Source organism: Saccostrea echinata, unplaced genomic scaffold, assembly GCF_033153115.1.
Source record: "Saccostrea echinata isolate AGI-Se365-2 ecotype Australia unplaced genomic scaffold, CSIRO_AGI_Sech_v1 ptg000025l, whole genome shotgun sequence".
NCBI lineage: Eukaryota > Metazoa > Mollusca > Bivalvia > Ostreida > Ostreidae > Saccostrea > Saccostrea echinata.
In genome coordinates, this window is record NW_026889774.1 from 25,670,748 (window position 1) to 25,690,156 (window position 19,409).

At 29.6% G+C, this 19,409-nt stretch overlaps 1 protein-coding gene across 1 annotated transcript; it reads right to left on the reverse strand.

Moving 5' to 3' along the window:
* Window positions 1–18,648: 18,648 nt before the first annotated feature.
* LOC133192775 (uncharacterized) lies at window positions 18,649–19,197 on the reverse strand. Its single transcript, XM_061328784.1, has 2 exons — window positions 19,125–19,197; window positions 18,649–19,029 (listed from the first exon to the last, which is right to left on the reverse strand). The coding sequence occupies exon 2, from the start codon at window positions 18,991–18,993 to the stop codon at window positions 18,691–18,693; it is 303 nt and encodes a 100-aa protein (XP_061184768.1). The 5' UTR covers window positions 18,994–19,029; window positions 19,125–19,197; the 3' UTR covers window positions 18,649–18,690.
* Window positions 19,198–19,409: the final 212 nt, after the last annotated feature.

Below are 19,409 nucleotides of genomic sequence, written 5' to 3' on the forward strand. Positions count from 1 at the left end.
AAACATGTAAATTAATTACAGAATCTTTAATAATTGAATGTGTTCTGTTTTTGTTGAATTTCATTTTCTCATTATTTTTTCCAAAGGTAATGCATTCTGCGATAAGAAATGAAATAATTATAAATCCAAACAATAGTAATTATTTTATACTCTGAAGTTGGTATTAAAAAGATGCTTGAGTTTCTGATTGACAATATCTATGTGGTTTTTGGAGACCGGGTCTTCCAACAATCTGTTGGAATTCCCACGAGTACCAATTTTTAGCAGATCTATTTTTGTATTCATATGAAGCAGAATTTATTCAAAATCTTATACATACGAACAATTTCTAAAACGAGGTTAGTTATTGTCAAACAAGTTGATGGAACAAGAATATCAATAGTCTCGTTTAAAGCCAACATTTCGTAAATTCTATGGTTGAAACAATGACATTGTCAGCAAATGCAATTTATCATTTAGTCATATGCTGGCTGACGTTTTTCATAGTAACTGTTAGGCCATTATTTACACACTGAATTGTCGACATATTTTCCCGTTATTTACCTATCATGACTAGGAACACACGGCGGATGTGACCAGATCAGCAGGGGATGCTCACTCCTCCATGGCATATGATCCCACCTCTATTTTTGGGGTCCGTATTTGCTCTGCTCCCGATTTGTATTGTTTTAATGGATTTTGAGCTTGAATACTGTTCGTTATCGCCATATTTCAGTTGAATAACACAACTATCTGATGAAATAAAATTCAAATTAACTTCATAAACAATAGAGAAAAAGATCAGAGGTACTCCGAATGAAAAATACAGAGATGTTCCTGAAAGGTGTTAAAAAGGTGAGATAAAGGGTGAAATTAAGGGTGCTTTTACAGCGTAAGTAATACAGGGCGAGTGCCCGTGTTCATATCAGGGATGCAAAAATTCTATAACAAAGATATAATAAATATATTTATATATGTTCAAAACAATGAAAAGTTTTTAGAAAATTTATTTAAAAGGCAACATCACACTCACCACTATCAACTGATACATGTAAGTCAACAAATCACTGGTTTAAGTATCAATCAATTAAAAACATTCCTTAATAAAGACATACATGTAATATGATGGACAATATTGTGATTTGAAATAGTCTTGTATATATACTGTAATTTGTTGTCATGTAAAATAACAATACCAATGTTCTGTAGTCTTTGTTGGAATCTCATCAAATGATTTTGTTGATCATAAATCACAGCTACATGTCCATTTTACAAACACAAATCATACTCAAAAATATTAATAATACCCAAGTTGACAATTTATTTCAAACGTTTTTTAGTGCAAGAACAAAGCATATAAATATGCTGCCTTGAGAAGAGTTTTCACTATTAAGTAAAGTTTTCAACAAAAGTTAAATATAAGAAACGCGTTCCATGTACTAATATCGATATATGGAATAATACATATCATAATAAAATGCAAACATAATTCAAGAACACAAGTACACTTGATATACAGATCAGCCAGTAGAAAGCACAAATTAATTGTTTCTCGTTGTGAGGCTTAGTTAATAAATAAAGTATTTAGATTTTTAGAGGGCAAATGAAGAAAAAAAACCCAGCAAAACATGACGTATTACGATGAAACTGTGAGATCTTCTAGACTTCAAATCCCTAAACAATATGTTGAAGAATACTCAGTATCTTTCCGAAATAAGTACATGTACTAACAACACAAGCCTTTTATCAAGTATTATCTCTGGAATATCAGATGTGACACACTCATACAATCGTGAAAAAAATCTTACATTTGTTTGATGAACAATCAATCACACTTGAGACTACACGATCATACAATGTTATGCATTGCATGTAGATAAAAGGAAAAAAAGGAAATAAAGGACACGCATGTAAAATCCCTGAGATCACTTCTATGAAAACAATGTCTTTAGACAAACATCATTTGCTTGGTTGGCAATCTTTCCAAGTCATTGCTACTTGTAAATCTGCATGCAAAGACTTCAGAATATGGATAGTTTGTGGGAAAAAGATGATTAAGTCGTTTGAAAGACAAGCTGTGATACTTGGTGGAACAGAAGATGTTCCGCTGTCCAGGGAACACAGAACGGAGAGTAGACGTCTCCTGAGAGGAGTAAATTTACCACCTGACAACTCTAGCGTGGAGTAAATCGAGTTGGCCTCCGAGATATATAGGAAATAAACTTGGAGGGATTTTTCTAATTCCTCGAGTCGTGAATCTGGATATATAGTCTGTAATGTAAATTGAACTTGTCGTAAGTAAATTCATAATTCAAGATATATTATTTTTGGATTCTAAGGTTCAAAATATTTTTCTCATTTTTAGAGTTTTATTTTAAATCAATTTATCATCATCTTTGTTTAAAATGATATACATAACATATTTATATGCAATTTTTTTGTAAAAAAAGAACCATTTACCGTATTTAGAGTATGTAGATGTACATATAAGTCTGAGAATCCACTTTCATATTCAGACGCCAGTTCTCTTTCCTACGAAACAAAGATCTTAATCGTTAATTGACACGAATTGTCAAAAAGTCATGTACTACTATTTAAATGATCATAAAATTATCACAAGAGACTGCTCCTACATGTGAAAACTCTCTGAAAACACGGTATGTAAGCCAAAAGAGATAAAAACAGATTCAATTTTATTTTAAGTAAGGGGATAATACAAAAGAAATATTATTAAATCTGTTTCCATGAGGGGAGACACTTACGGCGATTGTAAAAGTACAGATTTTACATACCAAGGCTTGTAACAGATCCTTTGTTTCCTGCATGAGGTGGAATATATCGTTTATGTTACAACTCCTAGATCTCTGTTCCTCTACATGTCTGCTGCACGGGTTGTTGATGTATTCCCTAGTCTCCTGGGACATACATGAAGTTACATTTCGATTCCCTGAAGTATTTGGGTCTCCGGATGTAGTATCCCCCTCCTCCTCCTCCTCCGCCGTGTAAAAATTTGTCTCTGTTGTGTTCCACAATTCATCAGAATCGAAAATGTAATCACGTGGACGAGATGTGGTTTCTATGGAATCATTTAAAACAGCCATGGTTTTCAATTTTTCTCTGACCGAGATATTACCCTCTGAATAGGGAAGGATGTCATTTATCAGGTTCGATTTTGCAGGCAGTGCGAAGGGGAAGAGCTCCACTTGCACACTCAAAGAAATGAGGACGAGGAAAACATCTGGAATAAAGCAAAGAAATTCAGCATTTCCCAGCAGACGAAAACAAAAACTAGAAGATTTCAAAATATATATGGAAAATGACATGATAAATATTTACTGAAACATTCAACTTTTAATTCAAACAGAAACCGTTTTGAGAGATATAAAAAGATGAAATGATTTATGAGCATCAATCAAGACTATTTTACTTACTCATTGTTTTAAAACAAAATGACTATCGGCTATATACTAGTAAAATAAAACGTTTTAGGTCAAGGTGCTATAGATGAAGACTGGTACGAATGGCGTTCTTTTTTTCTGTTTATGTTAATGTCAATTTAAATTAGTAAATGAGTTATTATTCTTATAAATTGACTTTTTATCACATCGACAGCAAAAGTCCTATTTTTCTTATTTTTCTATTTATAGAAAAGTGCTGCAATTATAGCAGTAGCAATATATAACAATTGGAGTCTTACTTTCAATTAAAAGAAGGGGTAAACCAAGTGTGACGATTGACAAGTGATAAAATTTACCAATCAGATTCTTTGTTTATATGACTTGTTTATCTCTTGTTTGTACTGCGGGTTACAATGTACAAGAGTACTGGATAGTATTCGATACTTCTATGGGATGTTAGAATTAAACAAATGATCTTTTTCAACATTCTATTTGCATTTAGATATTTACATAAAGAACTGAAACAAAATTAGTATATTTTTTAGAGAAATATTTCATGTTTATTGACGAGTATCTTACAACATGGATTTGAATGTTCATTATTGCATTACTTTTCCTTGATTAAAACATTTCATCATTCAAAAGACATTTATATTAATCTACAGATTTATTATCTTTCATAAGCACCAAGAAAAATCTGCATACGTTTTGATCTTTCTCTTTGACTTGGCTTAATAAAGGTGATTTATTCGGGGAATATGCTTCTCTTACTTCAAAGTAGATGATTTTTTTGTACAACTGATGCATAACTGAAAAAAAAAGTTGAAGTTAACAAACAATGATCGATCTACAAGAGAAACTCGACAAACAATACAAATCTATGGACAGGGATAACAGACGGACTTCCCGGAAATTCTAGAAGTAGGATCAGGTACCTAGGAAAAGTATCTCATATATTCCCGTGGTGAATTCATACGCTAAATTTAATTGACTCTGTTTGAATTTTCTGTTATTGTTAAAAAAGCACTTGTTTTGCTCTTGTTATTTTTTTTTCTTTATTCCTATCTAATGAAAATAATTATTATTTCAATAGGTCAATGCCCTCTTTCATAGTCTTAGCAGTAATTTTAATTGTTTTGTACAGCTTCATGCTATGGAGGATGGGTTGTTCGATTTCACTTCCTCCTGCTAAAAGTCAAGTGCACGCACTGATTAAATACTTTAAGTTACATTGTAAATTTTCATGTTTAGAGGAAAAGGTCGTATAATATCTATAGAAATGACAATATTTTCTGGAGATTAACAGTTGTTAATCATTCATTTACCTCGTTAAAATTAAGTATTTTATGATCTTAGGTTGGATCTGCTTCCAAATTTGTAGCTTAAACATTCTTAGACAGTTTAATTGAAAAATGTAGAAATTAGATCACTTTAATTTGTACACTTCTGTGTCTTCTACAAAACGTGTAAAGCATGATTTTTTTTAAATATTTTTCATTATTCTTTCTAACCTTGCATTTTTTGATCGAGAATATGTAAAGTTCATTTAAGTAAATAGACAAATAGGCAATTTACCAGGAGAGCTTTATATATTGAGAATAAAAGAAATCAATTTAATTTAGTCTTGCATGATGTCGAATGATATAGTGGTAAATTGCCATAGTACAATTGAATATTTAAAATAAGATTAGGAAAGTGTTTTTATTTCAAATATTTTATTAATACCATATATCATAGCTGGTTCTAAATAAATTATGTTAATTTTTTAAATTTATTTTAAATACATACACAAATTACATACACCTATACAGGAAACAACAATGATTCTTACGCAACTTATAATATCAGATTCAATATCATTTATAACGCCTGCAAATTCATATATCAATCTCTTTAAGTATCAATTCAGAAATAATTGAAGAGTTAATGTAATTTCAAACACCACAAGACATTTTTTGCATAGGGTATTATAACATTAGTATTATTTTTTCTAATTTCTTTATTAGTTGCTTATCATTTTATGGTCTCAAGTAACAACATTATACAAATGTTAAACATACTCAAAGATAATAATACCCATTCAAACAATCATCATTATTTGAATCAATAAGTCAATAATTCACGGTACATACATGGAATTCAACTAAAATGTAAGTTGAATGTATCAGCTGCCCTAAAAAAATCATATAAACCTATTTCTATAATGACACAAAATGAAGATAAAACATTTGATTATGACGCTTACTAGGTTATGTACTTTTATGCAACGTTTGCAACCTTAAATTCCAGTATTAACAAACAAAGACATTTTATATTGTATATTTATGTATGTAATATAAATCGTATAAAGTTGGATTAAATGTTAAAAATATATAAAAAATCAGTGCGTCATGGTATGTTTCAATGATGGAAGAGCCAACTGCTTAAGGAATTATGGAATTATGAAAAAAAAACCCCGATTTAACTCATTTAGAGTTAATGGATATGTGAAAGGAAATTGTTTTCATAAGAAAGAAAGGAGAAAATACTGCGATAATATCAATGTATATAATATCTGAATGCAAAATTATATTGATTAAAAAAAAAAACAACAACAACAACAAAACAAACAAACAAACATATTTTACATCAAATAAAAGTTTTGACAAAAGTTAAATATAAAAAAACGTGTTGTATGTTATTATATCGATGTATAGAGTAATGTATATCATATTAAAATACAGACATTAAAAAGAAGAGCATACTTGGTTTACAAGTATTGAATAAAAATCAACTAGAACAAAACACAAAGAATTTGTTTCTCGTGGCGAGGCTTAAAAATTAATTCAGCTGAAAAGACGAATGGATAAAAAATATACAGCAATTATATGCGTTTTACGATGAAACTGAGATCTTCTAGACTTCAAATGCTCTGCAATATGTTGAAGAATAATCAGTTGATTTCCGAAATAGGTACATGTACTATACAAACTTATATCAAGTATTATCTCTAGAATATCAGGTATGAAACACACTCACATAATCGTGAAAAACATCTTACATCTGTTTGATGAGCAGTCAATCATACATGAGACTACACAACCATATATACATGTAGAAAAAAGGTACATACAGAACACGCATGTAAAATACCTGAGATCATGTGTATGAAAATAATGTCTGACTACAAACATTGTTAGCTTGATTGGCAATCTTTCCAAGTCATTGCTACTTGTAAATCTACATGCAAGGACTTCAGAATATGGATAGTTTGTGGGAAAAAGATGATTAAGTCGTTTGAAAGACAAGCTGTGATACTTGGTGGAACAGAAGGTGTTCCGCTGTCCAGGGAACACAGAACGGAGAGTAGACGTCTCCTGAGAGGAGTAAATTTACCACCTGACAACTCTAGCGTGGAGTAAATCGAGTTGGCCTCCGAGATATAAAGGAAATAAACTTGGAGGGATTTTTCTAATTCCTCGAGTCGTGAATCTGGATGTATAGTCTGTAATGTAAAATAAACATTTCGTAAGTAAAATCCATAATTTAAGATATATAATTTTTACATTTAAGGCTTAAATTATTTTCTCTTTTTTAGAGTTTTATCTTTAATCAATTTATCATCAACTATGTTTAAAAAGATATACATAATATATTGTTTTGGCATCCTTTAATAAAAAGAATCATTTACCTTATCAAGCGTGTATAGATGTAAATCTGGGAATCCACTGTCATATTCAGACGCCAGTTCACTTTTCTATGAAAAATAGAAGTAAAACCCTTAATTCACAAGAACTGTCTAAAAATGTTCATATACTTGTATTATAATGATAATAAAAGTAATACAAGAGGTTGCTCCTACATGAGGAATACCCTCTGAAATCAGACATGGAATGTTAGGTAAAGAGGCCTTAAATTTGAGTTGATATTATTTTTTACATATTACAAGTAACGGGATAATATTTAAAAAAAACTATTCAATTTGTTTCCATGAGAGGTATCCCTTCTGGCTATTGTAGGAGTACAGATTTTACATACCAGGACTTGTAACAGATCCTTTGTTTCCTGCATGAGATGGAATATATCGTTTATGTTACAACTCCTGGATCTCTGTTCCTCTACATGTCTGCTGCACGGGTTGTTGATGTATTCCCTAGTCTCCTGGGACATACATGAAGTTACATTTCGAATCCCTGAAGTATTTAGGTCTCCGGATGTAGTAACCTCCTCCTCCTCCGTGTGAAACTTTGTTTTTGTTGTGTTCCACAAGTCATCAGAATCGAAAATGTAATCACGTGGACGAGATGTTGTTTCTATGGTTTCTAAGTTGTCTCTGACCGAGATATTACCCCCTGAGTAGAGAAAGGTGTCATTTGTCAGTTTCATTTTCGCAGGTAATGCGACTGGGAAGAGCTCCACTGGCACACTCAACGCAAAGATGAGGAGGAAAAAATCTGGAATAAGGCAAAGACATTTAGCATTTCACAAAGGAAGCAATATATTTCTAAATATATGTTGAAAAGGACATGATCAATATTTACTGAAAAATTCTACTTTTAATTAAAACGGAAACGTGTTTGCGAGATACAGAGTGATGAAATGATTTATGAGCATCAATCAAGAATATTTTACTTAATCATAGTTTTAAAACAAAATGACTATCGCTATATATTAGTAAAATAAAGTATTTTAGGTCAACGTGCTATAGATGAAGATTTCTTTTTTTGTGTGTGTTTATATTAATGTCAATTTAAATTAGCAACTGAGTTATTATTCTTATAAATTGACTTTTTATCACAGCTGCAGCAAAAGTCCTATTCTTTTATTTATAGAATAGTGCTGCAATTAGCAGTAGCAATATATAACAATCTGAGTCTTACTTTCAATTAAAGAAGGGGTAAACCAAGTGTGACGATTGACAAGTGATAAAATTTACCAATCAGATTCTTTGTATATATGACTTGTTTATCTTTTGTTTGTATTGCGCGTTATAACGTGACAAGAGTACTGGATCGTATTCGATCCTTCTAAGGGGTGTTAGAATTAATCAATCATTTTCAACATTGTATCTGCATTAAGATATTTTAATAAAACAATGGAACAAAATTAATACATTTCCTAGAGAACTGTTTCATGTTAATTGATGAGTATCTTACAATACTGATTTGAATGATCATTATTGCATTACTTTTCCTTGATTAAAACATCTCAACATTCAAAAGACATTTATATTAATCTACAGATTTATTATCTTTCATAAGCATCAAGGAAAATCTGCATACGTTTTAATCTTTTTCTTTTACTTGGCTTAAATAAAGCTGTTTTTTTTCTCTGGAATATGCTTCTCTGAATTCAAAGTAAATAATTTTTATACAGCTGCTGAATAAATAATGAAAAAAGCGAGGATAAAAAATAATGGTCGATCTAAAAGAAAAAAAAACTACAAACAATACAAATCTGTGAACACTTATAAAAGACGGACTTCACGGAAATTCTAGAGGTGGGATCAGATACCTAGGAAAAGTACCTCATATATTCCCGTTGTGAATTTATAAGCTTTAGAATCAATTGACTCTGTTTGAATTTTTCAACGTTATTGTGAAGAAATGTATTGGTTTTGCTCTTGTTAAAAAATTATCTATTTCTATCTATTGAAAATAATTATTACTTAAATAAGTCAATGCCTCCTTTCATCGTTTTTGCAGTAATTTTAATTGTTCTGCACGGCTTCATGCTATAGAGGATGGATTGTTCCTTTTCTTATCCTCCTGCTAAAAGTCATGTGCAGGCACTGAATAAATACTTTAAGATACATTGTATATTTTCATATTAAGAAGAAAATCGTAAAATATCTAACGAAGTGACTCGTAGAAGAGAGTATATTTTCAAACAATATTTTCTGGAGATTAACAGTTGTTAGTCATTTATTTACATCGAGAAAATGAAGTATTTTATCTTAGGTTTGATCTGCTTCCAAATTTGTAGATTTGAACATCCTTACGACAGTATAATTGAAAAATGTAGAAATTAGATCACTTTAATTTGTACACTTATATATATATATATATATATATATATATATATATATATATATATATATATATATATATATATATATATATATATATATATATATATATATATATATATATATATATATATTTCATTATTCTTTCTAACCTTGCATTTTTGATCGAGAATATGTAAAGTTCATATAAGTGAATAGAGTTGACACTGAAAAATAGACAAATTACCAGGAGATCTTTATAGATTGAGAATAAAAGAAATCAATTAAATTTCGTCTTGCATGATGTCGAATGATATAGTGGTAATTACCATAGTACATTTGAATATTTAAAACAAGATTCGGAAAGTGTTTTATTTCAAATATCTTATTAATACCATATATTATAGCTGGTTCTAAATACAGTATGTTAATTGTTAATGTATTTCAGATACATACACAAATTACATACGCATATACACGAAACAACAATAATTCTTAAGTATCTAAGTCGATATCATTTATCATGCCTGCAAATTCATTTATCAATCTCTTTAAGTATCAGTTCAGAAATAATTGAAGAGTTAATGTAATTGCAAACACCACAAAACTATTTTTGCATAGGGTTTATGAGATATAACGTTAACATTAATTTTTTTTCCTAATTTCTTTATTAGAATCTTTGCTTATCATTTTATGTTCACAAGTAACATAATTATACAAATGCTAAACATACTTAAAGATAATGATACCCATTTAGACAACATTATTATTTAAATCAGTAAGGCAATAATTCATAACACACACATGGGGTTCAACTACATCAAGAATGAAAAAAATATGTAAGTTATAAGCTGCCTTTAGAAATTCACATAAACCTATTTCTAAAATGACGCAAAATAAAGATTAAAAAAAAATTGAATATGACACTTACTAGGTTATGTATTTTATGCAATGTTTGCAACCTTTAATTCCACCATTAACAAACAAAGACATTATATAGTTTATATTTATGCCTTTATAATAAATCTGAAAAAGTTGGATTAATTATATAAAATATATCATTAATCTGTACGTCTGGTATGTTTAAATGATGGAAGAGCCACCTGCGTAAAGAATTATATAAAATTATATATAAAAAACGGTTTAACTCATTTAGAGTTAATGGATTCGTGAAAGGAAATGGTTTTCATAAGAAAGAAAGGAGAAAATACTGCGATAATATCAATGTATTTAATATCTACATACAAAATTATATTTGATCAAAAACTAAAAACTTATTTCATATCAAATAAAAGTTTCAACAAAAGTTAAATATATATAAAAAAGAAATGTGTTGTATATTATTACATCGATGTATAAAGTAATATATATCATAATAAAATACAAAGAAAAGCTTACTTGATTTACAAGTATTAAATAAAATTCAGCTGGTACAAAACACAAAGAATTTGTTTCTCGTACCGAGGCTTAATAAATAAGTTGAGTTGAAAAGACGAATGGAGAAACCGAGATTTTCTAGACTTCAAACGTTCTGCAATATGTTGAAGAATAATCAGTTGATTTCCGAAATATGTACATGTACTATACAAACTTATATCAAGTATTATCTCTAGAATATCAGGTATGAAACACACTCACATAATCGTGAAAAACATCTTACATCTGTTTGATGAGCAGTCAATCATACATGAGACTACACAACCATATATACATGTAGAAAAAAGGTACATACAGAACACGCATGTAAAATACCTGAGATCATGTGTATGAAAATAGTGTCTGACTACAAACATTGTTAGCTTGATTGGCAATCTTTCCAAGTCATTGCTACTTGTAAATCTGCATGCAAGGACTTCAGAATATGGATAGTTTGTGGGAAAAAGATGATTAAGTCGTTTGAAAGACAAGCTGTGATACTTGGTGGAACAGAAGGTGTTCCGCTGTCCAGGGAACACAGAACGGAGAGTAGACGTCTCCTGAGAGGAGTAAATTTACCACCTGACAACTCTAGCGTGGAGTAAATCGAGTTGGCCTCCGAGATATAAAGGAAATAAACTTGGAGGGATTTTTCTAATTCCTCGAGTCGTGAATCTGGATGTGTAGTCTGTAATGTAAAATAAACATTTCGTAAGTAAAATCCATAATTTAAGATATATAATTTTTACATTTAAGGCTTAAATTATTTTCTCTTTTTTTTAGAGTTTTATCTTTAATCAATTTATCATCAACTATGCTTAAAAAGATATACATAATATATTGTTTTGACATCCTTTAATAAAAAGAATCATTTACCTTATCAAGCGTGTATAGATGTAAATCTGGGAATCCACTGTCATATTCAGACGCCAGTTCACTTTTCTATGAAAAATAGAAGTAAAACCGTTAATTCACAAGAACTGTCTAAAAATGTTCATGTACTTGTATTATAATGATAATAAAAGTAATAAAAGAGGTTGCTCCTACATGAGGAATACCCTCTGAAATCAGACATGGAATGTTAGGTAAAGAGGCCTAAAATTTGAGTTGATATTATTTTTTACATATTGAAAGCAACGGGATTATATTTAAAAAAAACTATTTAATTTGTTTCCATGAGAGGTATCCCTTCTGGCTATTGTAGGAGTACAGACTTTACATACCAGGACTTGTAACAGATCCTTTGTTTCCTGCATGAGGTGGAATATATCGTTTATGTTACAACTCCTGGATCTCTGTTCCTCTACATGTCTGCTGCACGGGTTGTTGATGTATTCCCTAGTCGCCTGGGACACACAGGAAGTTACAATTTGTTTCCCTGAAGTATTTGGGTCTTCCAATGTTGTACCCTCCTCCTTTTCCTCCTCCAGCACAACAGTTGTTTCTGTTTTGTTCCACGTGACATCGGAATCGATATTATAATCCCGTGGAAGAACTGTGGTTTCCATGGAAGGACTTGAAATAGCTGTGGTTTCCATGGAATCACTTGAAATAGCTGTTGCTTCTAATTTTTCTATGATCGAGATGTTACCCCCTGGAGTGGGAAGGGTGTCATTTAATAAGTTCGTTTTCACAGGGAATGCGACGGGAAAGAGGTCCACATTCAAGCACGAAATAACGATAATGAGGAAAAATTCTGAAATAAGGAATGAAAATCAGCATTTCTCAGAGGTAAACGAATACTAGAAGCAATAAACTTCAAAATATATGTAGATAAGACATTATCAATGTTATCTGAAAACCTCAACTTTTAATTGAAAAAGAAAACATTTGTGAGATACAAAACGTTCAAAAGATTTATAAGCATGAGTCAAAACTATTTTACTTACTCATTGTTTTAAAACAAAATAAATCTTGTCTATATAAGATATTATATTTTAAGTAAGCACGCAATAGATGATGACTGGTACTTCTGAAATTCTCTTCTTTTTCTATATGTGTTTATGTCAATTTAAATTATTAACTGAGTTATTGCTCTAATAAATTACGTATTTATAATAATATAACAAAATTCCAATTTTTCTAGATTAAGGGAAAGTGCTGCAATTATAGCAGTAGCATCTAAATCAGTACTTTCAATTATAAGGGGTAAACCAAGTGTGACGATTGACTTTTATGTGATAAAATGTACCAATCAGATTATTTGTTTATATGTTTATCTCCTTGTTTGTACTGTGGGTCATAATGTGACAAGAGTACTGGATAATATTCTTCTAAGGGGTGTTACAATTAAACAAATGTCCATTTTTCAATCTTCTGTCTGCATTAAGATACTTGCATATCAAACTGACACAAAATTAGTATATTTCTTAGAGTGAAAATTTCATTTTAAATGACAAGCATCCTTTAATATTGATCTGATTGTTCATTATTGCATTACTTATAAATAAAACATCTCAACATTAAAAAGAAATTTATATTGGTCTACAGGCATCACTTCTCATAAGCATTAAACAAACTCCGCATAAGTATTAATGTCTTGCGTTCACTTGGAATGAATAAAACTGATCGTCTTTTTTTTCCCTTTTAAATATACTACTGTTCTAAGTCGAAGTGAACGGCCGATTTATATTAAGATGCTGTATAAATTAAAAAGTGAAGATAAGGAACTAAGAAACAAAAACCTACAAACGATACAAAACTGTGAACAGGGCACACAGACCCCAGAAATTCTAGAGGTGGGATCAGGTGCCTAGGAGATGTAGCTATTATACATGATCATTTAAAAACTTTCAAATAAATTAACTCTGGTTGAATTTTCCAATTATTGTACCATTTTTGCTCTAATAAAAATATTTATTTCTAGCTATTGAAAATAATTATTGCAAAAATAGGTCAATGCTCAATTCTTTGCTAAAGCTATCACTTGTTTTGCACATCTTCATGCTAAAGACGGTGGATTGTTCTATTAAACACCCTCCTCTTAAAAGTCAGGTGCAGGCACTGACTAAATACTTTTAGATACAAATATATTCATATTAGGGGAAAAAAGAATCGCTATACATCCAAGGAAGTGACTCGCAGAAGAATGTATTTTTTAAACAATACTTTCTGGAGATTACAATTGTTAATCATTAATTGGCCTCGTGAATATTAAGTATTTTATGTTAGGTTTGATCTACTTACAAATTTATATTTTGACCATCTTTAAGACAATATCATTTAGAATGTAGAATTTAGATCACTTTCAGAATCTTCCACAAAATGTGTAAAGCATTGACTTTTATAATTTCTATAAACCTTTCTAACCTTGCATTTTTTTTAATTGAGAATATCTGAGCTAAGATTCATTTCAGTAAATAGAGTTGAAACTGTAAAATTTATTTTCTTCCTGCAGATGCCGAATGTTACATGGGTAAATTGCCTTAGTTTTAATATTTGAGATAAAATTTGTAAAGTGTTTATATTTGAAACATTTTGCTAATACCATAACATTGTTTAGGCCCGCAAATTCAAATATTAATGTGATTAATTATCAGTTAGAAAAATAATTGGAAAGTATGTTTAATTTCCAAAAACCATGTGTCTTTTTTATTGCATTGGTTATTTTTTTGTGTTATGAGACATAACAAACCAATAATCTTTTTAACAACCATTATTGGAATCTCTGCTTATCAGTTTCTTGTCATAAATAACAACATTATGCAATCCCCGCTTAGGCGGATTATGTATTTTTTCTGCTTTCAACTGCGTCTTCAATACAAATGGAACTCAACTTTCCTTACTTATGTTAAGACTCCTAGATTATTAGATACTCAAGAGCATACTCTGAGTATGATCAATTTCTAAATCGTGATAAGCAACTGACAGATAAGTTAATGTTACGGGGATTGCAACAGTCTCGTTTAAAGTCAACATTTCGTAAAATCTATGGTCGTTATAATGACCTTGTTAACAAATATAACCTATCATTGGGTTGTATTTTGGTTGACGTGTTTCATAACAATTGTTAGGTCTTTGTTTTTATACAACATTTGACTACGGAAAGTTCCGTCTACATGATCAATACAAAGGGCTTACGGCGTGTGTGACCTGTCAACATGGAATGCTACTCCTCCTGGGCATCTCATCCGACCTCTGGAATTTCCGAGTGTGCATGTTTTATGCCCTGTTTACAGATTTGACTGTTTGTAGATTTTCTGAGATCGATCACTGTTCGTTATCTTCACCATTTTTATTCTGTAATGGTTGCAATCCTTAATTCAAACATCAACAAACGTATAAATGCATTTTTTGTGTATATTTATGTCTAGCTGTATAATTAATCGTATAAAGTAGGTATAAGTATGTAAAATATTTTATCATTGATTCGTACGACATGGTATGTGTTAATGTTCGAAGGGTACATTAAGAAATCTTTCATAACATGGCATTAAAAATGTTTTATCTAGTGTAGAGTTAATAAATTGATGAAGGAAGGTGATTTTCATAAGAATTAAAGGAGAAATTTTGAGTGGATTTAAATATATTAATATCAATGCATAAAACATCTGCATACAAAATTATATTGCATTAAATTTAATTAAAAAAAAATAATTGAATGAAAGTCAAACATACTATTTTTTTCGATATTCACATCTATAGAGAAGTAAAAAGATTAAAAATGACGAAATATTTGTTTTGATTTGTCATGATGCTAAAGAACTCGTTGTTTTCCGATATATTTGAAGAAGAGAGGACAAGGAAATTTCAGCCAGAAGAAAAAAAAAAGTTAAACGAAGAAATAAAATAATAGGATTGAAAAAATGCAAATCTGCAAGAATGCATAGAATGGTTTTAAACAATGAATGTTAGTAAAAACACGTGTTAATTATGTTTATCTTTTTTTGACGTCCAATGGAAGGCTGAAGTAATACCAAATTCCAGAATTTTTGAGTTCTGAAGTAAAAGCGTCATAAATTAAAAAGTACATTGCACCATTCTCTCATTCATATTCTTATGATTTAACTTTCATTCACTCTTTGAGTACGATGATTAGAATACGTACACCAGATAAAAGATTTTCTTTTATGAGATATTAAGAATTACTTCAAAAAATGACTCTTGACATCTTATATACAGAAACATTGTGAATAGTTAAGCATACACTTTAACAGTAAAATGTATTAAAACAAATTGCAATGCATCTTATCGAATAAATATAATTGAAATATAAAACTCCTATAAAAATAAAGCAGATCCAAAGTTAACATTTTAAAATATGTAAAATACGTTGTTATTTTATGCTGTGTAATGTTCACAATTTGTAAACAAAGTGTCCAACATCGGCAGTGACTTGTCGTTTCTTAAATTAGAAATCCATTATCTTTTTTTTTTTTAAATAAAATGTAATCTTTTCTTTCACATGACGTGAATCTTTAGACATAGTATGACTTTTTTGCAATTTTCTTGAGTGAATGAGTATTAATCTTTTTAAGGACATGTCATTTTCAAGAATGCTTCGTAACTATAATTTCTTTTTTACCTTCCAAGAATTAAAAGATAATTAAAGATGATTTTAGCGCTTCTGATTTTATTGAATTATATTTCGATTTTTTTTTTTGATCAAGTTTGTTTTGTTACATTCCTTTTATTTTATATTATGAGGTCTGCATTTAATAATATCCTTATTTATTGATTATATGCAAGATAAATTCATAACATACATTACATACAATTAAATTTATTTTTATCAATTTTATTATGAGGGGATGAAAAGAAAAATGAAAAGAAACAATATTTTCAATTTCGAAAACAAACTGACCAATAGTTAAACAATCAAGTGACCAATTAAGTGGCTAAGAATTTGGATTTTTTCTCATCTCCTAGTTTTCCCCTCCTACAAACATCTATCATTTACGGAAAATAGGTCAAGAACACTGTGATTTACTTTATCAAACACCCACTTATCAACGTGATAAACCGGCGGACAGTTACCTCACAATCTGATAAAGGACGTCACTCTTTTTCCACATGTATTGATAAAAGAGTGCAATAAATATAATCTAAGACTGTGATATATAAGAGAGTTGAAGTAAAAATGGGAAATTTTACACAACATACTTTTTTCAGTCTGAATTGGATAACTTTAGTGGAAAATGAATTTTAGGCCTATGTTAGTATACGAATCGATAAATTTTGTTATATATAAAAAAATTAAATGCATTGTCATTTATTAGAATGTTCGTTGCACCGTAATATATATATATATATATATATATATATATATATATATATATATATATATATATATATATATATATATATATATATATTCAATTACTTTTAGTGATTATAGAGAAGTTCAGAAAGAATCCAAATTATATCATTAATACCTGCAAATAGATTTTTCGTAAGACAACGATTTCCACATTGACTCACAATTATCACAAAATGATAAAAGTTGTGCACATTTTCCCGAGTAATACTATATTTGGTCTTTGAAAATTTAAAGTATGCAGTAAACATATTTAACAATTTATACTAGATCATTTATGAAATTTTAAATTTCAATAAAATTCGTTGATGACAACGTTTGGATTTTATATGATAAACTCAAAATGAACCAATTAGTACAAAAAGAAACGAGAATTTAATTATCTTAAATATTTTATTTTACCTAGTGAACAGAATACATTTATTCAGGAAAAATATAATAGTTAAGAAAAGTGAAAGGAATGTATTGCATATATATGGCATGAAGAACATATGTTTACACAATTAAAGATAACTCACAAGAAATCATACAGAAACTCTTTCAATTTTTAATTTTGGAATAACTGCATTACAAAGTCAGTTTTTTACATACAAAGTGAAAAATCTAAACAAGTATGAACCATTTTCTATTGAAAATAATTATAACTGAGACGTTATTTTGATATTTATTAATAACTTTATTATTAATTATAGAAGAAGAAGTCATTAAAGAGACAATTGTTAATTTTTTTACGAGATATATAAACTGTCCACTGTTTAGAATTGATTGTTACGCATTACAATTTCATTACACATATAAACATGTGCCAATATATTCACTGAGTCATAATTCGACAACGTGATTTTTGGGGAAATTCTTAGTCCATTAGTAAAATGTTGATTTATATTAATTTTCATATCTATTAACAAGGAAAAAAATAATTAGATATAAAACACGTTTCACTTTTCGTCAAAATTTGAGTTAACTAAGTTTTCCTTAAATAAAAAAAAAATCCCATATATAACATTTGAAGAAACAAGTAAGCAAAATTTCGAATTCAAAAACATCGCCAACATTTTTGTTTTCTTTTTGGGAATAAAAGAAATTAAAGCATATTAAATATTTCTGTAATTCTAATCAACAATATCAACATGTTAAAAACACAAAATTTGGCAAAATTAAATAATCTAATGACTTACATTTTCTGCACATTAAAAGAGGATGATAAACCAAAAAACAAATCAATAAATAGATATAGTTAAATGCTATTAAAAAATAATAAGCACAATAGAAAAACAAATCTACATGGCATTTAAATAAATATTCTTTGGTTTCACACAAATATGGGACTATTTTGAGATCATTACAAAGGAATATTCCCTGAGACTAATATTTCAATCATGGAGTTTTTGATTGACGAACAAACATATGCAAACTAATAATTGAAGACCGATATTACATATATGAAAAATACGAAAGTCTAAAATTCGAAATTTTCAGGACAAATTTGGATTTAATAGCAAAATAAACCGGGTAAAAGTACGAAAACTTGAGTAAGTTATACTTACTGAAACAGTTTGAAATTGCATATGTTTGTCGTCATTATAAATCATATAAAAAAATTAAAAGCACTTTTACCATTAAATATGAAGCTAAAATCTAAACCAGTGTCACTGTTAGCAATTAGAAGATTGTACTCCGCTGTGTTTCATTAATTCACATAGAAATCCATGGAACCTCTCAAACAATTCCTTAAATGTGAAGTTATAATGAGGAGGGGGTACCTTCACGGAAGATTGTATGACCTCAGATCTGTCCTCCAGTGCTATCTGCTCAGTGGCACCCATTCTGTATAAATTACACAGAATTTTAACAATAATTCTATTGATGTTGCAAAGTTTCTCCGGGATTTCACTTTGTATCTGTAATTTTCTCTCTCTGTTGATCAGCTGATCCACATATAGAAACACTGATTCCATGGTATGCTTGATTTGTGTGGTATTCGTAGACACATCCTGAAACAATCAACGTAAATGTTATAGACAAGAAGAATAATTAGAAGTAAATATACGTCAAATGTCAACACGGAAGTAAATAACAATAATGTTACCTGCACCGACTCCGGAAAAAGAATGGTCAGATCGGGGTTAGGCGAGTGATAGCGCTCCTTTTTCTGTAAGAAAAGGTTTTATTATGTAGTTCTAAAGTCAACGTGAGTGGAGGTTATGATTTCTGTTACGTTATCATTGCACAGGGAAAACGAAGGAAAAAACTAAACACACTACATAACTTTTCATGTAAGCATGTGTCTTAGTTGGTATTTAGTGAACAATTCTTCCATTGATTACTCATGATTCGTAAGTTACTTGTAACCACAACGAAAGATTTGAATACG